Source organism: Papaver somniferum, chromosome 2 (genome assembly GCF_003573695.1).
Source record: "Papaver somniferum cultivar HN1 chromosome 2, ASM357369v1, whole genome shotgun sequence".
NCBI lineage: Eukaryota > Viridiplantae > Streptophyta > Magnoliopsida > Ranunculales > Papaveraceae > Papaver > Papaver somniferum.
The window spans coordinates 217,044,222-217,071,251 of record NC_039359.1 but is presented as its reverse complement, the minus strand read 5'-3'; the positions used below and the strand labels follow the sequence as shown (position 1 = coordinate 217,071,251).

Genomic DNA, 27,030 nt, shown 5'->3' with positions numbered 1-27,030 from the left:
ATATGTATCTGTTTTTCCCAAATTCACTACATGTTTAAAGCCTTTACCTTTTTTAATTGTTTGTCACATTATAGTAATAGCAAAGTCTACTATTCAAACAAGAAAAAGGAAAAAAAAACATAAATCTTGCCAACAAACATCATCATGTTAATGAAAAAAATTGATAGATCCAAGAGAATAAAAAGGATTACCAAATTCATATTTACCTCAGGTAATTCATGTATGAGAAAGAAATATAATTTTGAGCTATACTGATTTCACCATATTGGATTATAAAAGAGGGGTAGATGAATGGTTTCGGGGAGACGAAAGAGAAAAAAAAAGGAATAACAAAACAAAGAAAAAAAATAACCTGAGATATTATCAAGTTTGTGGTAAAACAAAATATCCATTAAATAATTAAAACCATCTTCGAGGTCCGGATCCTATATACATTTTTATCCAATAGTCAGAACACCGTGTCAAACCATGTCAAATGAGGGGTATTCAACGGATCGACCTCCTACATAAAACTAAAAACATTAAAAAGGTAGTTATGTACATTAAATAACATAAAATATTCTTAAAAAAACACATAAAATAGTTACACTGGTTTCATTATAAGATCATTCACATTCAAATAAGTATTACTAACTTACAACATCACATTAAGACCGTAAACTTGTTTATTTGAATACTAATTGGTTTAGGATTTTTCTCGTCCAAAAACTATATTTGGCATAACATCCATTCATCTTTGAGTTTACTATCTAAAAATCAAGTTGAATTTCGATGGCTTGGGCTCAACTTCCACTAACATCTTTAACAAATTATATAAGTTAAAGAAAATCCACCCTTATCTTTTGTCACGTTTTTAAGAAAAACTAAACTTTATTTATAAAGTTTACAAACACGATTATTTTCTAGATTAACCTACCTCGGAGGATCACCGTGTATTCTTTGTGAAAACTTTCTGTAATCTTGAATATCTTTTTTTCCGGGATAACAAGAAACGTCTGGATATTTTAACCTTATTGGGAGAGTTTCTTGGGCGAGTTTATCTTGATGAATATGCATTTAATGGTTACGGTGAAAATGGACTGTTGCCTGCATATTTTTCCTTCTTTCATTACGCTATTAAGAAGACTGGACTATCATGGTTGGCGTGTTCATCTTGACGATTGTGTTGTAGCCCCCATTTGTTCATCCACACGTTATTGAAACTGGGAGGAAGCAAATTCTATAATTGGGTTGATAATATACGTCAGGTACTCGGAGGGATATAATCTGAAAGGGTAACTATTTCTCAAGTACTTTATTATTTTAATAAGTTTTGATTAAAATTGTAATTAAATTTATAGAAAAATCATCAATGCATACTATTTTCGGGGAAACGGTAGATTGTTACGAATATGTTAGATCTAGATTTCCCAAGCATGTTATGCACACATATAATTATGTTCAGTTATATTATCAAGCCTTAGCATACAATGAGGGTCTAGCCTTTCAGCAGAACTTCGTGCGGTCGTACCATACGGTCCTCGTGGTATCAGCTATTAACTAAGCTCGAAGTATGGTGAGACAAGGGAATTCACTGTCAATCTTTGGAGGTTCCTCTTAGATCGGTCTTACAAGATCATGATTTTACAGGGTTTTTTTGAACTGAGTTTTACTCAATACTTTGGTGGTTACCAGAGTTCATACCAGTATAAAGTCAAATTAACATTGACTATAACTATTACCACTTTTATTTGTCTTTTTCTTCGTTAATCTTCCCCTTCATTAGGTCAAACCATCATAAAACCATCAAGTTGGAAATCCTAGGTTAAATTCCTATTTAATCTAATCGTCATAATACACTTATTCCTTATCTTTTATTGTTTAATTCGACGATACACATATACATAGACGTATCAATCGACGATACATATAAATATCCTTGATTGCTAATGGTGGATATCAGTATTGCTATGGTAGATACTAAGCCAGAAATCCAGATCTCAGAATTATTATGTTTTATATGGATTAATACTCGCCTTTTACAATCATTTCACTATCAACTTTTTTCACTCATTTTGCAATTGTTATTATCGTGTAAAATTGACATGAGCTAACACTTTGAGACAAGTGCATTTACCTTAATTGACCATATGTATATGTTTTTCCCAAATTCACTACATGTTTAAAGCCTTTACCTTTTTTAATTGTCTGTCACATTATAGTAATAGCAAAGTCTACTATTCAAACAAGAAAAAGAAAAAAAAAACATAAATCTTGCAAACAAACATCATCATGTTAATGGAAAAAATTGATAGATCCAAGAGAATAAAAAGGATTACCAAATTCATATTTACCTCTGGTAATCCATGTATGAGAAAGAAATATAATTTTGAGCTATAATGATTTCACCATATTGGATTATAAAAGAGGGGTAGATGAATGGTTTCGGGGAGACGAAAGAGAAAAAAAAAAGGAATAACAAAACAAAGAAAAAAAATAACCTGAGATATTGTCAAGTTTCGGGTAAAACAAAATATCCATTAAATAATTAAAACCATCTTCGAGGTCCGGATCCTATATACATTTTTATCCAATAGTCTGAACACCGTGTCAAACCATGTCAAATGAGGGGTATTCAACGGATCGACCTCCTACATAAAACTAAAAACATTAAAAAGGTAGTTATGTACATTAAATAACAGAAAATATTCTTAAAAAACACATAAAATAGTTACACTGGTTTCATTATAAGATCATTCACATTCAAATAAGTATTACTAACTTACAACATCACATTAAGGCCCTAAACTTGTTTATTTGAATACTAATTGGTTTAGGATTGTTCTCGTCCAAAAACTATATTTGGCATAACATCCATTCATCTTTGAGTTTACTATCTAAAAATCAAGTTGAATTTCGATGGCTTGGGCTCAACTTCCACTAACATCTTTAACAAATTATATAAGTTAAAGAAAATCCAGCCTTATCTTTTGTCACGTTTTTAAGAAAAACTAAACTTTATTTATAAAGTTTACAAACATGATTATTTTCTAGATTAACCTACCTCAGAGGATCACCGTGTATTCTTTGTGAAAACTTTCTGTAATCTTGAATATCTTTTTTCCGGGATAACAAGAAACGTCTGGATATTTTAACCTTATTGGGAGAGTTTTTTGGGCGAGTTTATCTTGATGAATATGCATTTAATGGTTACGGTGAAAATGGACTGTTGCCTGCATATTTTTCCTTCTTTCATTACGCTATTAAGAAGACTGGACTATCGTGGTTGGCGTGTTCATCTTGACGATTGTGTTGTAGCCCCCATTTGTTCATTCACACGTTATTGAAACTGGGAGGAATCAAATTCTATAATTGGGTTGATAATATACGTCAGGTACTCGGAGGGATATAATCTGAAAGGGTAACTATTTCTCAAGTACTTTATTATTTTAATAAGTTTTGATTAAAATTGTAATTAAATTTATAGAAAAATCATCAATGCATACTATTTTCGGGGAAACGGTAGATTGTTACGAATATGTTAGATCTAGATTTCCCAAGCATGTTATGCACACATATAATTATGTTCAGTTATATTATCAAGCCTTAGCATACAATGAGGGTCTAGCCTTTCAGCAGAACTTCGTGCGGTCGTACCATACGGTCCTCGTGGTATCAGCTATTAACTAAGCTCGAAGTATGGTGAGACAAGGGAATTCACTGTCAATCTTTGGAGGTTCCTCTTAGATCGGTCTTACAAGATCATGATTTTACAGGGTTTTTCTTTGAACTGAGTTTTACTCAATACTTTGGTGGTTACCAGAGTTCATACCAGTATAAAGTCAAATTAACATTGACTATAACTATTACCACTTTTATTTGTCTTTTTCTTCGTTAATCTTACCCTTCATTAGGTCAAACCATCATAAAACCATCAAGTTGGAAATCCTAGGTTAAATTCCTATTTAATCTAATCGTCATAATACACTTATTCCTTATCTTTTATTGTTTAATTCGACGATACACATATACATAGACGTATCAATCGACGATACATATAAATATCCTTGATTGCTAATGGTGGATATCAGTATTGCTACGGTAGATACTAAGCCAGAAATCCAGATCTCAGAATTATTCTGTTTTATATGGATTAATACTCGCCTTTTACAATCATTTCACTATCAACTTTTTTCACTCATTTTGTAATTGTTACTATCGTGTAAAATTGACATGAGCTAACACTTTGAGACAAGTGCATTTACCTTAATCAACCATATGTATCTGTTTTTCCCAAATTCACTACATGTTTAAAGCCTTTACCTTTTTTAATTGTTTGTCACATTATAGTAATAGCAAAGTCTACTATTCAAACAAGAAAAAGGAAAAAAAAACATAAATCTTGCCAACAAACATCATCATGTTAATGAAAAAAATTGATAGATCCAAGAGAATAAAAAGGATTACCAAATTCATATTTACCTCAGGTAATTCATGTATGAGAAAGAAATATAATTTTGAGCTATACTGATTTCACCATATTGGATTATAAAAGAGGGGTAGATGAATGGTTTCGGGGAGACGAAAGAGAAAAAAAAAGGAATAACAAAACAAAGAAAAAAAATAACCTGAGATATTATCAAGTTTGTGGTAAAACAAAATATCCATTAAATAATTAAAACCATCTTCGAGGTCCGGATCCTATATACATTTTTATCCAATAGTCAGAACACCGTGTCAAACCATGTCAAATGAGGGGTATTCAACGGATCGACCTCCTACATAAAACTAAAAACATTAAAAAGGTAGTTATGTACATTAAATAACATAAAATATTCTTAAAAAAACACATAAAATAGTTACACTGGTTTCATTATAAGATCATTCACATTCAAATAAGTATTACTAACTTACAACATCACATTAAGACCGTAAACTTGTTTATTTGAATACTAATTGGTTTAGGATTTTTCTCGTCCAAAAACTATATTTGGCATAACATCCATTCATCTTTGAGTTTACTATCTAAAAATCAAGTTGAATTTCGATGGCTTGGGCTCAACTTCCACTAACATCTTTAACAAATTATATAAGTTAAAGAAAATCCACCCTTATCTTTTGTCACGTTTTTAAGAAAAACTAAACTTTATTTATAAAGTTTACAAACACGATTATTTTCTAGATTAACCTACCTCGGAGGATCACCGTGTATTCTTTGTGAAAACTTTCTGTAATCTTGAATATCTTTTTTTCCGGGATAACAAGAAACGTCTGGATATTTTAACCTTATTGGGAGAGTTTCTTGGGCGAGTTTATCTTGATGAATATGCATTTAATGGTTACGGTGAAAATGGACTGTTGCCTGCATATTTTTCCTTCTTTCATTACGCTATTAAGAAGACTGGACTATCGTGGTTGGCGTGTTCATCTTGACGATTGTGTTGTAGCCCCCATTTGTTCATCCACACGTTATTGAAACTGGGAGGAATCAAATTCTATAATTGGGTTGATAATATACGTCAGGTACTCGGAGGGATATAATCTGAAAGGGTAACTATTTCTCAAGTACTTTATTATTTTAATAAGTTTTGATTAAAATTGTAATTAAATTTATAGAAAAATCATCAATGCATACTATTTTCGGGGAAACGGTAGATTGTTACGAATATGTTAGATCTAGATTTCCCAAGCATGTTATGCACACATATAATTATGTTCAGTTATATTATCAAGCCTTAGCATACAATGAGGGTCTAGCCTTTCAGCAGAACTTCGTGCGGTCGTACCATACGGTCCTCGTGGTATCAGCTATTAACTAAGCTCGAAGTATGGTGAGACAAGGGAATTCACTGTCAATCTTTGGAGGTTCCTCTTAGATCGGTCTTACAAGATCATGATTTTACAGGGTTTTTCTTTGAACTGAGTTTTACTCAATACTTTGGTGGTTACCAGAGTTCATACCAGTATAAAGTCAAATTAACATTGACTATAACTATTACCACTTTTATTTGTCTTTTTCTTCGTTAATCTTACCCTTCATTAGGTCAAACCATCATAAAACCATCAAGTTGGAAATCCTAGGTTAAATTCCTATTTAATCTAATCGTCATAATACACTTATTCCTTATCTTTTATTGTTTAATTCGACGATACACATATACATAGACGTATCAATCGACGATACATATAAATATCCTTGATTGCTAATGGTGGATATCAGTATTGCTACGGTAGATACTAAGCCAGAAATCCAGATCTCAGAATTATTCTGTTTTATATGGATTAATACTCGCCTTTTACAATCATTTCACTATCAACTTTTTTCACTCATTTTGTAATTGTTACTATCGTGTAAAATTGACATGAGCTAACACTTTGAGACAAGTGCATTTACCTTAATCAACCATATGTATCTGTTTTTCCCAAATTCACTACATGTTTAAAGCCTTTACCTTTTTTAATTGTTTGTCACATTATAGTAATAGCAAAGTCTACTATTCAAACAAGAAAAAGGAAAAAAAAACATAAATCTTGCCAACAAACATCATCATGTTAATGAAAAAAATTGATAGATCCAAGAGAATAAAAAGGATTACCAAATTCATATTTACCTCAGGTAATTCATGTATGAGAAAGAAATATAATTTTGAGCTATACTGATTTCACCATATTGGATTATAAAAGAGGGGTAGATGAATGGTTTCGGGGAGACGAAAGAGAAAAAAAAAAGGAATAACAAAACAAAGAAAAAAAATAACCTGAGATATTATCAAGTTTGTGGTAAAACAAAATATCCATTAAATAATTAAAACCATCTTCGAGGTCCGGATCCTATATACATTTTTATCCAATAGTCAGAACACCGTGTCAAACCATGTCAAATGAGGGGTATTCAACGGATCGACCTCCTACATAAAACTAAAAACATTAAAAAGGTAGTTATGTACATTAAATAACATAAAATATTCTTAAAAAAACACATAAAATAGTTACACTGGTTTCATTATAAGATCATTCACATTCAAATAAGTATTACTAACTTACAACATCACATTAAGACCGTAAACTTGTTTATTTGAATACTAATTGGTTTAGGATTTTTCTCGTCCAAAAACTATATTTGGCATAACATCCATTCATCTTTGAGTTTACTATATAAAAATCAAGTTGAATTTCGATGGCTTGGGCTCAACTTCCACTAACATCTTTAACAAATTATATAAGTTAAAGAAAATCCACCCTTATCTTTTGTCACGTTTTTAAGAAAAACTAAACTTTATTTATAAAGTTTACAAACACGATTATTTTCTAGATTAACCTACCTCGGAGGATCACCGTGTATTCTTTGTGAAAACTTTCTGTAATCTTGAATATCTTTTTTTCCGGGATAACAAGAAACGTCTGGATATTTTAACCTTATTGGGAGAGTTTCTTGGGCGAGTTTATCTTGATGAATATGCATTTAATGGTTACGGTGAAAATGGACTGTTGCCTGCATATTTTTCCTTCTTTCATTACGCTATTAAGAAGACTGGACTATCGTGGTTGGCGTGTTCATCTTGACGATTGTGTTGTAGCCCCCATTTGTTCATCCACACGTTATTGAAACTGGGAGGAATCAAATTCTATAATTGGGTTGATAATATACGTCAGGTACTCGGAGGGATATAATCTGAAAGGGTAACTATTTCTCAAGTACTTTATTATTTTAATAAGTTTTGATTAAAATTGTAATTAAATTTATAGAAAAATCATCAATGCATACTATTTTCGGGAAACGGTAGATTGTTACGAATATGTTAGATCTAGATTTCCCAAGCATGTTATGCACACATATAATTATGTTCAGTTATATTATCAAGCCTTAGCATACAATGAGGGTCTAGCCTTTCAGCAGAACTTCGTGCGGTCGTACCATACGGTCCTCGTGGTATCAGCTATTAACTAAGCTCGAAGTATGGTGAGACAAGGGAATTCACTGTCAATCTTTGAGGTTCCTCTTAGATCGGTCTTACAAGATCATGATTTTACAGGGTTTTCTTTGAACTGAGTTTTACTCAATACTTTGGTGGTTACCAGAGTTCATACCAGTATAAAGTCAAATTAACATTGACTATAACTATTACCACTTTTATTTGTCTTTTCTTCGTTAATCTTACCCTTCATTAGGTCAAACCATCATAAAACCATCAAGTTGGAAATCCTAGGTTAAATTCCTATTTAATCTAATCGTCATAATACACTTATTCCTTATCTTTTATTGTTTAATTCGACGATACACATATACATAGACGTATCAATCGACGATACATATAAATATCCTTGATTGCTAATGGTGGATATCAGTATTGCTACGGTAGATACTAAGCCAGAAATCCAGATCTCAGAATTATTCTGTTTTATATGGATTAATACTCGCCTTTTACAATCATTTCACTATCAACTTTTTCACTCATTTTGTAATTGTTACTATCGTGTAAAATTGACATGAGCTAACACTTTGAGACAAGTGCATTTACCTTAATCAACCATATGTATCTGTTTTTCCCAAATTCACTACATGTTTAAAGCCTTTACCTTTTTTAATTGTTTGTCACATTATAGTAATAGCAAAGTCTACTATTCAAACAAGAAAAAGGAAAAAAAAACATAAATCTTGCCAACAAACATCATCATGTTAATGAAAAAAATTGATAGATCCAAGAGAATAAAAAGGATTACCAAATTCATATTTACCTCAGGTAATTCATGTATGAGAAAGAAATATAATTTTGAGCTATACTGATTTCACCATATTGGATTATAAAAGAGGGGTAGATGAATGGTTTCGGGGAGACGAAAGAGAAAAAAAAAGGAATAACAAAACAAAGAAAAAAAATAACCTGAGATATTATCAAGTTTGTGGTAAAACAAAATATCCATTAAATAATTAAAACCATCTTCGAGGTCCGGATCCTATATACATTTTTATCCAATAGTCAGAACACCGTGTCAAACCATGTCAAATGAGGGGTATTCAACGGATCGACCTCCTACATAAAACTAAAAACATTAAAAAGGTAGTTATGTACATTAAATAACATAAAATATTCTTAAAAAAACACATAAAATAGTTACACTGGTTTCATTATAAGATCATTCACATTCAAATAAGTATTACTAACTTACAACATCACATTAAGACCGTAAACTTGTTTATTTGAATACTAATTGGTTTAGGATTTTTCTCGTCCAAAAACTATATTTGGCATAACATCCATTCATCTTTGAGTTTACTATCTAAAAATCAAGTTGAATTTCGATGGCTTGGGCTCAACTTCCACTAACATCTTTAACAAATTATATAAGTTAAAGAAAATCCACCCTTATCTTTTGTCACGTTTTTAAGAAAAACTAAACTTTATTTATAAAGTTTACAAACAATTATTTTCTAGATTAACCTACCTCGGAGGATCACCGTGTATTCTTTGTGAAAACTTTCTGTAATCTTGAATATCTTTTTTTCCGGGATAACAAGAAACGTCTGGATATTTTAACCTTATTGGGAGAGTTTCTTGGGCGAGTTTATCTTGATGAATATGCATTTAATGGTTACGGTGAAAATGGACTGTTGCCTGCATATTTTTCCTTCTTTCATTACGCTATTAAGAAGACTGGACTATCATGGTTGGCGTGTTCATCTTGACGATTGTGTTGTAGCCCCCATTTGTTCATCCACACGTTATTGAAACTGGGAGGAAGCAAATTCTATAATTGGGTTGATAATATACGTCAGGTACTCGGAGGGATATAATCTGAAAGGGTAACTATTTCTCAAGTACTTTATTATTTTAATAAGTTTTGATTAAAATTGTAATTAAATTTATAGAAAAATCATCAATGCATACTATTTTCGGGGAAACGGTAGATTGTTACGAATATGTTAGATCTAGATTTCCCAAGCATGTTATGCACACATATAATTATGTTCAGTTATATTATCAAGCCTTAGCATACAATGAGGGTCTAGCCTTTCAGCAGAACTTCGTGCGGTCGTACCATACGGTCCTCGTGGTATCAGCTATTAACTAAGCTCGAAGTATGGTGAGACAAGGGAATTCACTGTCAATCTTTGGAGGTTCCTCTTAGATCGGTCTTACAAGATCATGATTTTACAGGGTTTTTCTTTGAACTGAGTTTTACTCAATACTTTGGTGGTTACCAGAGTTCATACCAGTATAAAGTCAAATTAACATTGACTATAACTATTACCACTTTTATTTGTCTTTTTCTTCGTTAATCTTACCCTTCATTAGGTCAAACCATCATAAAACCATCAAGTTGGAAATCCTAGGTTAAATTCCTATTTAATCTAATCGTCATAATACACTTATTCCTTATCTTTTATTGTTTAATTCGACGATACACATATACATAGACGTATCAATCGACGATACATATAAATATCCTTGATTGCTAATGGTGGATATCAGTATTGCTACGGTAGATACTAAGCCAGAAATCCAGATCTCAGAATTATTCTGTTTATATGGATTAATACTCCTCGCCTTTTACAATCATTTCACTATCAACTTTTTTCACTCATTTTGTAATTGTTACTATCGTGTAAAATTGACATGAGCTAACACTTTGAGACAAGTGCATTTACCTTAATCAACCATATGTATCTGTTTTTCCCAAATTCACTACATGTTTAAAGCCTTTACCTTTTTTAATTGTTTGTCACATTATAGTAATAGCAAAGTCTACTATTCAAACAAGAAAAAGGAAAAAAAAACATAAATCTTGCCAACAAACATCATCATGTTAATGAAAAAAATTGATAGATCCAAGAGAATAAAAAGGATTACCAAATTCATATTTACCTCAGGTAATTCATGTATGAGAAAGAAATATAATTTTGAGCTATACTGATTTCACCATATTGGATTATAAAAGAGGGGTAGATGAATGGTTTCGGGGAGACGAAAGAGAAAAAAAAAAGGAATAACAAAACAAAGAAAAAAAATAACCTGAGATATTATCAAGTTTGTGGTAAAACAAAATATCCATTAAATAATTAAAACCATCTTCGAGGTCCGGATCCTATATACATTTTTATCCAATAGTCAGAACACCGTGTCAAACCATGTCAAATGAGGGGTATTCAACGGATCGACCTCCTACATAAAACTAAAAACATTAAAAAGGTAGTTATGTACATTAAATAACATAAAATATTCTTAAAAAAACACATAAAATAGTTACACTGGTTTCATTATAAGATCATTCACATTCAAATAAGTATTACTAACTTACAACATCACATTAAGACCGTAAACTTGTTTATTTGAATACTAATTGGTTTAGGATTTTTCTCGTCCAAAAACTATATTTGGCATAACATCCATTCATCTTTGAGTTTACTATATAAAAATCAAGTTGAATTTCGATGGCTTGGGCTCAACTTCCACTAACATCTTTAACAAATTATATAAGTTAAAGAAAATCCACCCTTATCTTTTGTCACGTTTTTAAGAAAAACTAAACTTTATTTATAAAGTTTACAAACACGATTATTTTCTAGATTAACCTACCTCGGAGGATCACCGTGTATTCTTTGTGAAAACTTTCTGTAATCTTGAATATCTTTTTTTCCGGGATAACAAGAAACGTCTGGATATTTTAACCTTATTGGGAGAGTTTCTTGGGCGAGTTTATCTTGATGAATATGCATGTAATGGTTACGGTGAAAATGGACTATTGCCTGCATATTTTTCCTTCTTTCGTTACGCTATTAAGAAGACTGGACTATCGTGGTTGGCGTGTTCATCTTGACGATTGTGTTGTAGCCCCCATTTGTTCATCCACACGTTATTGAAACTGGGAGGAAGCAAATTCTATAATTGGGTTGATAAGATACGTCATGTACTCAGAGGGATATAATCTGAAAGGGTAACTATTTCTCAAGTACTTTATTATTTTAATAAGTTTTGATTGAAATTGTAATTAAATTTATAGAAAAATCATTAATGCATACTATTTTCGGGGAAACGGTAGATTGTTACGAATATGTTAGCTCTAGATTTCCCCAGCATGTTATGCACACATATAATTATGTTCATTTATATTATCAAGCCTTGGCATTCAATGAGGGTCTAGCCTTTCAGCAGAACTTCGTGCGGTCGTACCATACGGTCCTCGTGGTATCAGCTATTAACTAAGCTCGAAGTATGGTGAGACAAGGGAATTCACTGTCAATCTTTGGAGGTTCCTCTTAGATCGGTCTTACAAGATCATGATTTTACAGGGTTTTTTTGAACTGAGTTTTACTCAATACTTTGGTGGTTACCAGAGTTCATACCAGTATAAAGTCAAATTAACATTGACTATAACTATTACCACTTTTATTTGTCTTTTTCTTCGTTAATCTTCCCCTTCATTAGGTCAAACCATCATAAAACCATCAAGTTGGAAATCCTAGGTTAAATTCCTATTTAATCTAATCGTCATAATACACTTATTCCTTATATTTTATTGTTTAATTCGACGATACATATACATAGACGAATCAATCGACGATACATATAAATATCCTTGATTGCTAATGGTGGATATCAGTATTGCTACAGTGGATACTAAACCAGAAATCTAGATCTCATTTTGTAATTGTTATTATCGTGTAAAATTGACATGAGATAACACGTTGAGACAAGTGCATTTACCTTAATCGACCATATGTTTCTGTTTTTCCCAAATTCGCTATATGTTTAAGCCTTTGCCTTTTTTAATTGTTTGTCACATTATAGTAATAGCAAATTCTACTATTCAAACAAGAAAAAGGAAAAAAAACACAAATCTTGCAAACAAACATCATCATGTTAACGGAATTTTTTTGATAGATCCAAGAGAATAAAAAGGATTACCAAATTCATATTTACCTCTGGTAATCCATGTATGAGAAAGAAGCATAATTTTGAGCTATACTGATTTCACCATATTGGATTATAAAAGAGGGATAGATGAATGGTTTCGGGGAGACGAAAGAGAAAAAAAAAAGAATAACAAAAGAAAGAAAAAAATAACCTGAGATATTATCAAGTTCCAGGTAAAACAAAATATCCATAAAATAATTAAAACCGTCTTCGAGGTCTGGACCCTATATACATTTTTATCCAATAGTCAGAACATCGTGTCAAACCATGTCAAATGAGGGGTATTCAACGGATCGACCTCCTACATAAAACTAAAAACATTAAAAAGTATCTATGTAATTGATTACAATTACAAGGTTAATTTAGGCATGTAATATAAGTTACAAATTGTTTGCATGATGGATATACATTTAATTTTCAAGTGCAAACTACCAAAATCATTTCCAATTATTTTATCTTTTTTTTTTTTAGAAAAATTCATTCATTCGAACGGTACTTTTACAAGGGGTAGCCTCATTACAGATGTTTGTTTCAACAAGAAGGGAAAGTTCTTGTGTGGAACAAGAGTTTACAGAGATACAACAAGAACCTAAACAATTTTTGAAACTAATCAACCTAACAAATCTGGAATTACAGTAGAGAATCACACTAATGAGTTCATCAATTTTAGATCTTCTCTTGTAAGGACTAATTCTTTTCTTGTAGGGTTTAGATGGAATTGTTTTGAAAGGACTAATTCCTCCCAAACCAAATAACAATCCTGCATACAACATGAGAGTTAGGATCAATGAGTGATTCCTCCGCCCCTCAGGATTTCGCTGGTATGCCAATGCACTAATTGCATCCACACCTAATTGCAGACCATTTCTGGTCAAGTAACAAAGAAGGAGAAAAGAACCAAAATCAGTAGTACCCATTGGTGATGTAGACTTGTTGTTGTTCTTCTTGGTGGAGATGCTGTGATTGTTGTTCTTGGAGTTGTTCTTGTGATTGTCGTTTTAGTTCCTGTGATTTGTGTTGTTGCAACTGTAATTGTTATTGCGGCTATAGTGATTGTTGTAATTTGTTCTTTTGCCATCCTGAGAAACAGTGATTTTGTTGCTACCCTTGTCGTTGTAAGTACTGGTGATGATGAAGTTGTTGAAATCAAACGAGCTGAACTGGTTGAAGAAAAACAAAATGTTGAATGGGTAAAACCCAGAGAACTCAAGGATTTACCTTGAAAACAAAGAAAACCATCATTCCCATAGATCAGATACCAAACAGAGGTGAAGAACAAACAGATTCAAGCTCAAAGAAGAAAGACCGCAAGGAAAAAAGGAAGGAAATAAGAAAAAGACCTAAGCATCACATAAAGTGTAGCAACAAAATGGAGATGGTTTGCTCAGATCATGGGAGCGGATCTGAGCAAACGCCGCTTAGGGTTTGAGAGACTCTCTTATCGTTTTTCCAGAGAAGAGAGAAGGTAACCGATCTTTTTTACCAAATTACAAATTTGTGTTTGTCTACATTTTACAAAAAAAAAATGGCCATAAAAAGGACTCCCTCCTTACAGGTCCTTTGGGCCCTCAGGTCAGTCGGCCCAAATAGCAGTAAACTACTTAATTTTCGGGAGATCCATTTTGCCTGGCATTTACTCCCATGAAGCAACCGACCAGATTGCTACCGGATTTCCTCTAAGAATTTGGACGGTAAATCCCAGCAGCACCCTAATTTAATTTGTTTTCTAACTAATTTGCAATTCTACTAGTACGAAAGATTTTTCTTTAGTTTCAATTGTTAATTCATTTGTCCTAATTCGGACATGAATTTCCTTTGAAATAAGAACATGTAAAACCGTCTGAAATGGGAACCGACAACCTTAATCATGTCTTCCGACACGCTTCACGTTAAATTTATAGCTATTTTGCTAGTACAATGATCAGGTCCTGCCTGTAGAAATAGTCCAAGAAGTCTGATTCTGTCTAACATCTCATCATGACAAAATGATTCACGATCGCACATACACGCATCAGACATATGTGCATCTTGAGGGGTAAAAAACTAATTGAAGATTTCATAAATAAAAGTAAAACCAGTAATTATGTATGGATCATATTTATTTTTTTTTATTTTTTTTATTTTTTTTTCTGAACGTGGTTTTGAGAGAAAATTTAATGGTGGTTTAGAAAGTTTTTCCGGATCTCAGGTTTCATTTTGGAAAAACCCTCAATCATAAATGAAGTAGAATGTATACGGAAAAATTTGCTTACAATGCCGCTGCTGTCAAATTACAGCAGTGGAGACCTGTGGCCGAATCAGCCGGAGTTGATTGAAATCAAGTGAGAAAGCATCAGATCATTCCAAGATTAAGCAATAAATTTAAATTGAGACTACGAAAATACATATGGTGCCGTTTTAATCCGGTCCGGTCGAAAAATATTTATTCAAAGTACTCATGTTTTCTAGAGATGTTGTCATTTTCTTTGGAAGATCCCTGAAATTAAAAACTCAAGAAAAAACAACTCACTTAAATCAATTCAAAATATTATTATCACGAGGTCTTATAAAATAAATATCAGTCTATTCAAAATGGAGAAACGGCGAAGAACCTTCTTAATCATTATTAAAGTTTGAATTGAGCAAACGTCAAATACGAACCTTCTTAGTTATTAGCATACGCCAAACATAGACACGAGACATGTCTTCCTTCTCTCGTCAAGTCTCGCTACAATAAGTCCTGGAAATTAAACCTCCGAAACAGCAGTTGCTTCGGGGATTTTCAGTTGATATCGATATGACATGAAGGTGTAAATTGGGACGGGTAGCACGTTTATGGCACAACAAAGCACAACACGTTAAAATTCGAGCACAACACGGCACAACACGTGACCGTCCAAGCACGGGCCCATCACATTTGTACTGTGCCAGACAAATAGACACAGTGGCACAAGACAACACGCGGCACAACACAGCACAACACAACACGCGAAGAAAGCACGCCACGTCATGCGTAAAATACTACACAAATACATCACATTTGATTCATATTTCACAAAAAAATCATTATTTTAGCCAATTTCTGATATTTTATTTTCGTTATGCTAATTTATTTATGTAATAATACATGTACTAACTAAAATATCTCAAAAATATTTATTTTGGAGAACATAAAATAAGTGTGCTAGCACAGCACAACACGTTTATTCTTCTGACACAACACAGCACCGCACGCCATTTAGCAAAGCACAACACGACTGAATCTCTGACATAACCCAGCCCAGCACGCTAAGCACGTGACTTCATGGACTGGACTGTGCCGGGCCGACACGTTTTACACCTCTACATGAAGGAGTAATTCACACGTAGCTTCTTCTCCGGTTGAAAGGAAAAATATCAAGGTTTTTGGTAGGATCAGTGTTCGGAGCTAGACAATTCAGTTTGATAGTGAGACCGGGAGCCTGCATTGTTCACTCAGCAGTCCATCACTGACACGATGCCATCAGTCAAAATGCATCAGCTTCGAATCGAATGAATCTGTCATCGGTCAACTGTCAACAGCATCCACTTCACGGTCCTAGCTCGTACTCATAGGTAAAACTAATGGCACGGCCCGAAGAGACTTGTTCACATGAATACTAGATTTCACTGTTTTAGATTCAAATCTTTTCTAGGTGCCAATGCAACTCAACATGTTGAACGGCCACCGTATCTCTAAATGATTGCCCATGATGGCTGACCAATGTTTCTAATATTTTTGTTTAGGTTATTTTTCTGGATCCTATTTTTTAATTAAGTTTTAAATATGCTATTGAATTCATTTTGATTTTTTTTATTGTACACACGATCTTATGCTTGATACATTTAAAAAAAGAAAAAGATATTGAAACTTTCAATTCAAAGTTCAACATAACGGAGCAAGGATCATAATCATTCTCTGGCCGATAGGTGGTTGGTACGCGGTAGGTTACTTAGTGTACGGACGTACAATTATTCAGGAACGGAGCCAGGATTTATTATTCCGGGGACAAATATATATTAAAAAAGTAGTAATGCCGTAAAACTAAGGGGTCGAAGGTCGTAAATTTTTTTTTGGCTGTTTTTTTTGTTTTCAAATGATGTCATCAAGATACCCACTAAGTTGTAAACGTTTAAATTAGTGGTTGGATTTAGTATTTTGATAGTTTCCATTTCTTTTCGACATAATTTTGGTATTCAAGCCGAGTTTATATGATAAATTCCTACTAGCAGTGGTTTTTATAGTAAATATAGTAAAAAATTCAAGATTCTTTAAGTAATATATAAAGATTAGAGGAACAAATTTATAAATACTTAAAATTTTCAAGCCTAATATGATAATTATTTAGAGCATCCACAGTGGGCGAGTATAACCAAATTTATGGGATGAGATCGTAACACAGTGGGACGGAGTAAAGATCAAATTTGGACCAAAGATCAAATTTCAGACCAAATATGGTCGCGACCAAATCCCAAATTCTAATATAGTCGGGCGTAAATTTAAAGTACGCTTGTTGCTGGGCGTAAATTTAAAGTACGCTTGTTAACGGGCGGAGATTTAAATTACGCCAGATGAAATTTTAATTAAATAAAAAAAAAAGAATGAGGCGGACTTTTAAAGTCCGCCTGTTAAAATTTACAAAGAGAGGGGCGGACTTTTAAAGTCCGCCTGATGGAATTTTAGTGAGGCGGACTTTTAAAGTCCGCCTGTTAAAATTTATAAAGGATGGGGCGGACTTTTAAAGTCCGCCTGATGGAATTTTAATGGGGCGGACTTTTAAAGTCCGCCTGACGAAATTTTAATCATGTACCGTTGCGTCACACCACGGACTAAACCCAAATTTTGGTCTTTTTTTTGATCTTTGATCTTTGGTTTTGATCGCACCACTGCAGTTGCTCTTAAAGCCTAATATGTAATTAGGAAGTTCTAGGAGGACTGTTGTCCCCACTAGACTTTGTGTAGCTCCGTGCCTGCAATTATTTTTACAGATACCAGCCAGAGTTGTTCAATATATCAAGTTAAGCAACACACAGTTAAAATCATTCTCTAGACGTTGCTCTTTCTTAGAAATATGTCTATAAACCAACTCATTCAAGATCAAACCAATGACGGCCCTACAGCTAGGTTAAAGGGGGCTTTAGTCCGGGTAGGTTTCCCAGTCCACAAGCCAATTTTTTTTTTTGCTCGATCAAGACTTTTAGTTCGGGTCTTAAAAGAAAATTTATCTTTCCTGGGTCCGTCCCTGGATAAAACTATAACTATCCTGGAAAATGACTTCGTCATTCATTCCCTAGAAACATCTCTAAATTCAAAGTGGAGACACGACAAGGAACTCTCTTCAAGGGTGTCCAAGCTAGCCACAAGCGAAAGTCGATTCTAACAAGGGTGTCCATTTCACCAATAATTATTTTTACTCGTCCATTTACACTATGTTTTAAAAATATTTAGACAAATATCCCATTTTCCGTATATTATATCGAAAGAGATGTTGAAAATAAGACCAGAAGTCCGCGTTGTTCGCTCTAGTCAATTTTTTTCCTGACACGATGACATGATGTCATGAATGACGTTTAATGTCCAGATGCATTATCTAACACGCTTTTTAAAAAAAAAAAGAAGACTGCTAGCATGTACCTTCTGGCCTTAGGTGTATCTTGGTTGAATTTTGCACATCTTCGGTAGTATCCTATCAGCTTCAGCTTGGATGTATAGGCTTCCAATGACCATCGTTTACAAACGAAAAAATACTCCATCTTTTTTTTTTTTTGAAGCATACCATATATTCCATCTGATTGGAGTTTCACCAATTTGAATAGAGTTTAGAAAAAATTATTTTAAAAATTTGACTGTTGTATTATTTCATGTATAGATTTCCGGGTATTCATCTGTGATCAGAGCAAAGTCCAAAACGAAGACATGGAGCGGTGTCACCACTGACGCATCAAAAAAAGGCCATGTCATGTGTATGTAAACAATCACGCAAATGGAGCAAACGTTAAAATTGAGCAAACGTGACAAATATAGATATGTTTTGGTCTCTTCAACGCCCTGTCACATTAACAACGGCAGACAGAAAAATGAAATATCTCAAAACTTTGTATATCACAAACCAAAACACGAGTTCAAATCAAATTCTCTCGTCATCAAAACAAAAGTATTTGAATCGATATCACTGTGTTATAACCATAAAGTTCTTGAGTCATGATACTAGTGATCTGAGTTTGGAAGTTGAAACTCGTCAGGGGTAAAAAATTTATTGAAAAAAATAATATAAAAAATAATTATGCGAGATCATTGAACTTGCGGGTCATTATCAGCTACCCAGGGGAAGCTAACTGTACACCCAGTCCAACCGGCTCCCAAACTTTAAATTTTGAAAGAAAATGAGCTTCCAACCCATTTATGCATTCTTACTCCCCCTAGCAACCAGACTTGCAACACTCTCTATCGAAGCAAATACTTGGGCATGGAATTGATCTTGAGAAGACTGCAACCTCCACAGACAAATGCCAACCCGTCGTGGAAAAATATTACAAAAATATCCCATTTTGTGCAGGAAAATTTTGCGGTCTAGATTGGGGATGGAAATTCTACTACTATTAAAGAAAAGTGGATACCACTGCATGAAAGTATACCAAACTTGGGACATATGGGCGACAACCTAGTAAGTTCTCTGATGGTACCACACTCTTTCAATTGGAATACTGAATTGTTGGATAATATTTTCCCCACTAGCATCAGTAGTGCAATACGAGCCATTCATATCCCAAATCCACCTTCTCCCGATAAACCAATTTGGCCTCATGCCAAAAAGGGGCAGTACACGGTTAAAAGCGGTTATGCGATGCTTCTTAAAAATACAACCGCTACAACCAACCAACCTCCACAGATGAGTGCAATCAACATGGAGAAAAAGTACAACACTCTTTGGAAAGCAGACTGCCCCCAAAAAATCATACTTTTCCTCTGGAAAGTCAGCCACAATGGTCTACCAACATTTGATGCGCTGCATATTAGACACATAACTACCTCAAACATGTGTCCTATCTGCAACCAGCATCCAGAAACGGTGCAACATTGCCTTTTTGACTGCCCACGAGCGAGGGAGACTTGAGAAATGATGTGTAGGCATGTAAACAGCTTGGCCAACCAATACAATGTTTACAACAGCATTGCACTACCACCTCACCCGTGGCCAACAATCATTGCTCAGCAACAACTTTGCGCTAGAAGCCAATCTGGGGACCAAAGGTTGGGTAGAAGAACAACAACACCAGCTCTGATACAACAACCTGTCAACTTTGAGTCTTTTTTGGAAATGCACACAAGGAAGGAGGATTTCACGTTGGCTTGTTATACAATGTGGAATATTTGGTTAGCAAGAAATGCTAAGGTCTACAACAGCATAGTGCAAACATCGAAACAAATATTTCATATAGCCTTACTCCTCAGCCACGAATACAAATGGGAAGTCCAACACAATTTTTGCAACCAACACGCTACACAACAGCAACAACGGGATAGGTCGACTACGATTTTGGTTCAATGGAAGACCTCCCACAACCAATGGCTCAAAATCAAAACTGATGGAGCGTCCAAAATGAACAATCAAGGCGAATCAGAGATGGATGGAGCGGATTGGATCTGCAGGAATGAACATGGTACAATGATTATGGCTATGGCAACACCACTTGGAAAAACGACAAGCAATCGTGGCAGAGACATGGGCATTACTACTAGCTGTGAGGATGGCGGCCCTCAAAGAATGGAACACCATCTAATTCGAAACGGACTCAACGTCGCTGTTAACACTTGTCTCGAAGGACCCTTCTGAGGCACCTTGGATCATACGAACTTTGTTACAAGAAATACAACAACATCTCCGTTTACTACAGGCTTATGTCATAACACACACATATAAGGAAGCGAATCAAGCGACGGATGGACTTGCAGACTTTGCAGCAAAAAAACAGTTACAACACGGGATTGGAATCAGTAACAGAACATCAACCCACATATGGGAGCACACTCATCCTGATTTCCTTAATGTAATTGTTATGAATGACTCGGTGGGGACTCGTTACCCAAGAGAAGTTCTGTTTATTAATAATGAAACTTCTTCTTTTCAAAAAAAATAAAAAGCAACCAGACTTGCTTCCCCATTGTTAAATTTCTGGCTCTACCCCAGCAAGCTACCAAGAAGCTCACCAATAACTTCACGTAACCATAGAAGAACTGATATACCTACGGTGTGAGTCGATCATCTGAATTTTCTTCTCTTTGCTTAGTGAGGATAAAAAAGAACATATATAAAACTGGGATTTTCTTCCATACCAGAATCGAGTGATATGGACATGAACGATAAAATCTTCGTCAATAATTTTATCCGCCAATGGAAACTTTCTTGGTAATTTTTTGACCGACATAATCTTTCATCTTTTCTAAAATGGGCTGGCTTTCAAGCCTAATTATGTCTTTGTTATCGGCTCAAAGCCCATTTTGTCACCTTTGTCTACCCTATTGGCCTCAAGCAGCCTGGTTTCCTAGCTCCATCCTTGCCCACAGAGGGGCTAATAATTATTATAATGTGGCTCACATTTGGTTGCTTAAATTTTTTCATTAAAACCGCATCATTCACCTAGACTTGATCAAAGTTGTGTTTGATAATAGTTAATACCATGGAATCGGCCATCTTTCCGTAGAAATAACATGCTTTTCCATCATTTGATTATAAATTTGTTTTCATGGAATGTGGGTCTATAAAAGAGTGATTTTTAACTTAATTCCATTAAAGATCTTTCCTTGCCTTCGCTAGGAATGTTTCCCTGGAACCGCATACAATATATACCAGGGTTGCTTGCACCTTATAGTGATTGCCGTCACCGTGCATTTGTACCAGAAAATTAGAAATCACGGGAAAAGGCTGTTTCTTCGAACGATACTCTACTCTCTAGTTTGTATCGGTTTCAACTTCCAAGAAACTCCAAAAAGACAATCTCCTTTAGGTTTAGTTCCTTCCTAATACTTACACTTAGGTTTTCACTCTCACTTTCCCTTTTGTCTTCAGCCTCCATGAAGGAAAAAATGTTAGCATCAGCTGATCGAAGAAGTAAACGAAAATCTCCACCATTACCAAAGGAAGTACCTTGGCTAGTAATTCCATATGGAAAAGATGAGAAATGTCAAGCTTTTTATAACATCAGTGAACCAAATAACACAAGTTGCAGAAAATACATACCAGAATTGAAAGGTAAATCATCTTATCAGAAGAATTCTCATCAAGGTTGGTCAATTATTCTTTGTGATGATGTTAATTATGATTACAAACCATGGAATTATGGGGATTGTTTCTTGTGTAATCCATGTTCAGGGGAGAGTATAAAGTTACCTTCTTTTCTCTATTGGGCTACATTAGATGGATATTGTTTCAGTGACTGTGTGTTGTCTTCACCTCCTAAGATTAGTACTAATGGGGATGGAAATTCTATGGTTTTTATGCTTTTTGTTAGAAAAGACAACAAAAAGGGGAAGGAAATTCTTGTGTTTTGTCATCCAGGTGACGAAGAATGGAGGACTCATGAATTAAATGATGGAGGAAAGCTTCGATCAATGTGTTACTTTAAAGGTAAGTTGTATATAATGTGCATTGGTGATGAACATTTAGAGATTGAGATACAACATGGGTCTGTGCCAAAAATGCTCCCTGTGAGTAAATTTGTTGTTAGTGACAAAATCAAATCTGAAACAATTGGAGAAATCTGGGGTACTCAACATTTAACATATTATGTGGAGTCTTCTGATGGAATATACATGATTCATAAAGCTGACATTCCTAAAGGTGTTTATCAATATTGTGTAACCAATGTGGTGATAGCTAAGTTGGTTTCTCTTCAATGTCTTGGGTGGAAGTGACAAGTTTGGAGGATCATGCTTCGCCAAGGAGTTGGGTTTTCCACGCGGTTGTGTGTATTTTACACAGCCTGATGAGATAGCTTCTACATGTATGACTTGGAAGATAAAACTGTTATGCTTTCACTGCCATGTCCGGATCTACCGAAGCCATGGTTCTCTCCCAACTGGCTCATGATTCCTGCAACAATCTGGTAAGCTTAAAAAACACTACCTAGCTACATCTTTGTTTATTTGTTCAAGTAATTTACAATTCATGTATGTAGTTTAGAACACATGCACATACTCTTTGACTTCATAATTGGAGATTTGTAATTTCTGTATTTCATTATTTAGTAGGAACAACGAGGATAGACAGAGAGGAACAGAATTTATGTCAGGTAATAACAGTGATGGAGGTAACAATATTAAGGCAATGGAAAAACTTAGCTTAGAAATATCGACAATCAGGACCGTAACTAGTATAAACAGTGATGCTGAGAAAGAGGATATTGAGGTTGTGATGCCTTGGGACAGACTTAGCAATGATATAGTGTGGTTCATATCCAGTTATCTAAGCCCGTTGGACTGCCTACACTTTCGTGCTGTTTGTAGAAACTATCAATCGGTACTTCCTATAGTGAATTGGAGAAAATTCTGTTATACTAGGAGCTTACGAACCACTGTTCCGTCTCCATGGATGGTTTTCCCCAAGGATAATGAATCTGTCTATAGTTTCATAAACCCAATGCATAATGACGAGAATTACCTCACAAGCATCCCTGAAGTGTTAAAAGGTTCAAGAATTCACTACTCGAAAGGCGGTTGGTTACTCATGTCAAAAGGTGAATATACTGTGTTCTTCTACAATCCATTCACAAAAGCAGTCATCAAACTTCCAGACTTGCCGGATGATGGTACTTATCGGTTCCGAGGTATCTCTTTCTCGTCCTTGCCGACTTCATCAGATTGCATTGTTTTTGTAGTCAGTAATTACACGGATTCATTATGTATCACCTTCATTAAACGTGGAGACAAAATGTGGACGTCTGATATCTTTGAGGATGTTCTTGTACCACCAGATACACCAACCATGGATTTTGTGGTGAGTCTTAACAGTCCAATTTTCTATGAAGGAGCTTTTTGTTGCCTAGACCTGAATGGAACTTTAGGGGTATTTACACTATGTAATCTCATAAGGTGGGAGGCCATGATATCCCCGCCTAACTGTGGTTTTACTTATAAGAGCTACTTGGTAGAGCTTGGAGGAAAGCTGTTATCTGTACTGTTAGGCCATTATGGAAAATGGGTCCGGATATTTAGATTGGACATGTCGGAATTGGTCTGGGTTGAAGTTAATCAGCAATACATCTTGTATAGCAACAGTTGCTCCGACTAGTGAAATGGAGAACAGAATCTACTTTCCTAGGTTGCAGAACGGAGGAATTCTGTTTCTCTCTAGATTCAGGTACATACCACTCTCTTGAGAGTCAACATTATGGTACAGATTATTGCAACTCGAAGGACAACTTAAGGTGCAGCTGGATAGAGCCTAATTGGTCAGAGACCACACTGCCGAATTCTGACTGGTCCTCCTAGCATTGCTGTTTACTAGAATCAGTTTCAGTTTGTTCTTATATCAACTCTGTAGCTTTTTTTTAGCCTACTCTTCAGTTTCTTGCTTTAAAAAAGATGGACTGATGGAAATGATTAATTTGGGCTCATAACAATTCGATTGTAATATTGTCTCAAACCATCTGTTTACACACGAAACATGCATTTAGCTTTATTTTAGATTTATTCTGTCTGGCAGATTCCAAGATTGTGCAGCCTATATGTGCTCGACCTGCTTACTCCATTCGTAGATCTTTCTTTTTACCCCACCGATTCGGAAAGCAACCTTTTCTCTGAAATTAGACAAGAAAAGTGTTAATGCAAATAAGCAGAAGAAGCAGCATTGAGATTTAAGAGGAATAAATTGGTGATTACCTCAGGCTCAGAGCGAGTGCCTGGGTCAACTTGCTTAGGGCTGGTAGATTTTGGAAGTCTTTCTGATATATTTCTTGCTGGTGGGTTTGGACGTTGGGAGGAGATACTCCTATCTGAAGTTCTGGACGGTAAATCTGATTCCCGCTGGTCCTACAATCGCCAGAAAGATTTCCTTCTTCCCAATATCCACCATCTCCCCAGCCAATATCATCACCACACTGAGCAAAAATTTCAACGTTTTCCAAGAAAATAATATTTAGTGATCCAAACTAAGATAATAATATGTTTACAGTTTTCCTAAGAGCCGTTTCATTTTGCAGACAACTGAAAGGCACTACCTTTTCCAAGGGCATATGATCGAAGGGATAGGAGAAATCATCGGGATTACATGTACCGGCCTGAAATTTGAATGAAGCAAACAAGACTAAAAGATCAGAAGAAGAAAAACAAAAAGGAAAATAAAAGATTTATATTTGGGATGGCAATTTTTTAATTATAAGATAGTACCTGAAGTTTAAAAATGTCCCTGGGGTGGTGAGGACATGCGTGTAACAAACGCACAAAAACTGCCAAGAAACATCGCCAACACCAAACCAGCAGCTTACAACCCCAGTCAAGAACGTATTTCTTGTCGGGACCGTGACTATTCAGGCCAGCACCACCACAACACACCTTTTTTTTATTACATGTGTTCAAATCACCCACATAAAGCACCATGAAACAAAATTCAAATTAGCCTGGTATAACTATTTTGTTTTGTTTTTTTTTTCCTATATTATTTAATTCTCCTAATGAGTTTACTCATAAAAAGAAAGTATTAGGAGTATTTTACCTTCTGTAGATCTCCGTTTATAGTTGGCGAAGGATAATCAGTAAAAGAATCATCAGAACTAAGTATTTCTTCGGTAGTAAGCTTTGCTGACTCGTTGAAAGAAGAGTGTGCATGGTAGACATTTTCTTGGTTATTACCATCATCTGTATTGAGTTGTTGCTGCAACCACCAAGTATAGCCATATTTTATGGTGAACCAACAAAAAGAGAAAACAACCTTAGACTTCTGTTGTCAAAATCTCAAAAAAGGAAAGAATATCTCACCGCCATATCTGCACCGATCAAGGATTTCCGACCTTGTTTGTCCATGAGAACTCAAGGAGACGACTTTTAATTTTACTCAGTCACTTGCTCAGTATATATATATTTGATCCTTCACACCAAATTTATGCAATATCCTACCAACTCCCCGAAAGTGGTCCCTGAGCCATATATAGAATATGTACGCATGCCTTCAAAAAAAAAAAAACAAAAAAGAAAGAATATGTATGCATGACTCTTCTTTGCTATTATAGTAATGAAGGTTTAAGACGGAGTGATTGAAGGAAGTAACTTGATAGGTGGTGATGTGGGTTCGTGGTGATGGTGAATCTTTCAGAGGTTATATATCTGAGCCTACATTCCGATTAGCAGTTGAGTAATTTCCATGGAATCACTTTGATATTCCAAGAGTATTTCCATGGAGTCACTTTCATATCGTCTCAAATCCCTGCTGACTATCTAGTACACTCAACTTGTAGTGACTTCCGACAAAATGCATGCTTTTAGTGTAGTCGCATGAAATCCTACGACCACATCCATTTAGTAATCTAGACGGTAATCTAAGTAATCATCATTGGAATCATAAGAAATATAAGAACATTCATTAGATTTATTCAAATTGGGTACAAAATAATAAGAAAACCATAACTTGCTCTCCAAATTATCTTTCTCTCTCCTAAGTTTCTTTTCTAAGCTCTCCCAAAAGATCTCCTATTACATGGTCGCTCAATCCCTTATATAGGGTCTTACATGGTGGATGACAGCTAATAAAGCCCTTATTTTCGGACTTACATTGACTCTTCTCGCACACTCTCTCAACTTCGCATCATACTTCACACTTTACTCGTGACTATGCTGACATCATCCGATACGTCATTATGATTTAGCTATGAGCGATTTCCTTCACTCAGATTTGATTATCATTATTTCGCACATTTGATGAGTGTGCGGTATTTTACTCCTACATGTTGCCTCTTCTCATGTCGTTCTTTCCATAAAATGAGCGATGTGAGAAATTCTGGATTTACAATACCGCACCTGTTTACAATACCGCACCTGTTTGCTAACAGAGTATAACGTGTTTCAGAGAAGAATTTAGCTGTCCACTAACCACGTGCTTCTTCCTTTAAACAAATCAATGTTTCAGAAAGCCGCCGTTATATTGTTGTT

The 27,030-nt window shown here is 34.8% G+C and overlaps 2 protein-coding genes across 4 annotated transcripts; one reads left to right on the top strand and one right to left on the bottom strand.

The window, feature by feature from the left end:
* Window positions 1-21,670: 21,670 nt before the first annotated feature.
* Window positions 21,671-24,192, top strand: LOC113350532 (F-box/kelch-repeat protein At1g57790-like). 3 transcript variants are annotated; one of them, XM_026594683.1, is made up of 3 exons: window positions 21,671-22,141; window positions 22,406-22,994; window positions 23,137-24,192. In XM_026594683.1, exons 2-3 carry the CDS (start codon window positions 22,891-22,893, stop codon window positions 24,176-24,178), a joined length of 1,146 nt encoding a protein of 381 aa, XP_026450468.1. In that variant the 5' UTR covers window positions 21,671-22,141; window positions 22,406-22,890; the 3' UTR covers window positions 24,179-24,192. The 3 variants fall into 3 exon arrangements, with proteins under 3 accessions (XP_026450468.1, XP_026450469.1, XP_026450467.1); XM_026594684.1 differs by having other exon boundaries at window positions 21,671-22,994; window positions 23,140-24,192; XM_026594682.1 differs by having other exon boundaries at window positions 21,671-22,994.
* Window positions 24,193-24,546: 354 nt separating this feature from the next.
* On the bottom strand, window positions 24,547-25,948 carry LOC113350534. The gene is made up of 6 exons (XM_026594685.1): window positions 25,864-25,948; window positions 25,601-25,759; window positions 25,276-25,440; window positions 25,107-25,166; window positions 24,769-24,986; window positions 24,547-24,686 (listed from the first exon to the last, which is right to left on the bottom strand). The coding sequence occupies exons 1-6, from the start codon at window positions 25,906-25,908 to the stop codon at window positions 24,611-24,613; spliced, it is 723 nt and encodes a 240-aa protein (XP_026450470.1). The 5' UTR covers window positions 25,909-25,948; the 3' UTR covers window positions 24,547-24,610.
* Between the last annotated feature and the right edge of the window lie 1,082 nt (window positions 25,949-27,030).

Excerpts from the sequence above, each read along its gene's own strand:
- LOC113350532 (XM_026594683.1), top strand. The coding sequence starts at position 22,891 with ATGTATGACTTGGAAGATAAAACTGTTATGCTTTCACTGCCATGTCCG. Across the intron at positions 22,995-23,136 it reads ATGATTCCTGCAACAATCTG|TAGGAACAACGAGGATAGAC; the intron begins GTAAGCTTAAAA and ends TTCATTATTTAG.
- LOC113350534 (XM_026594685.1), bottom strand. The coding sequence starts at position 25,908 with ATGGACAAACAAGGTCGGAAATCCTTGATCGGTGCAGATATGGCG. Across the intron at positions 25,441-25,600 it reads TAAACGGAGATCTACAGAAG|GTGTGTTGTGGTGGTGCTGG; the intron begins GTAAAATACTCC and ends AATAAAAAAAAG. Across the intron at positions 24,687-24,768 it reads GCACTCGCTCTGAGCCTGAG|AGAAAAGGTTGCTTTCCGAA; the intron begins GTAATCACCAAT and ends GTCTAATTTCAG.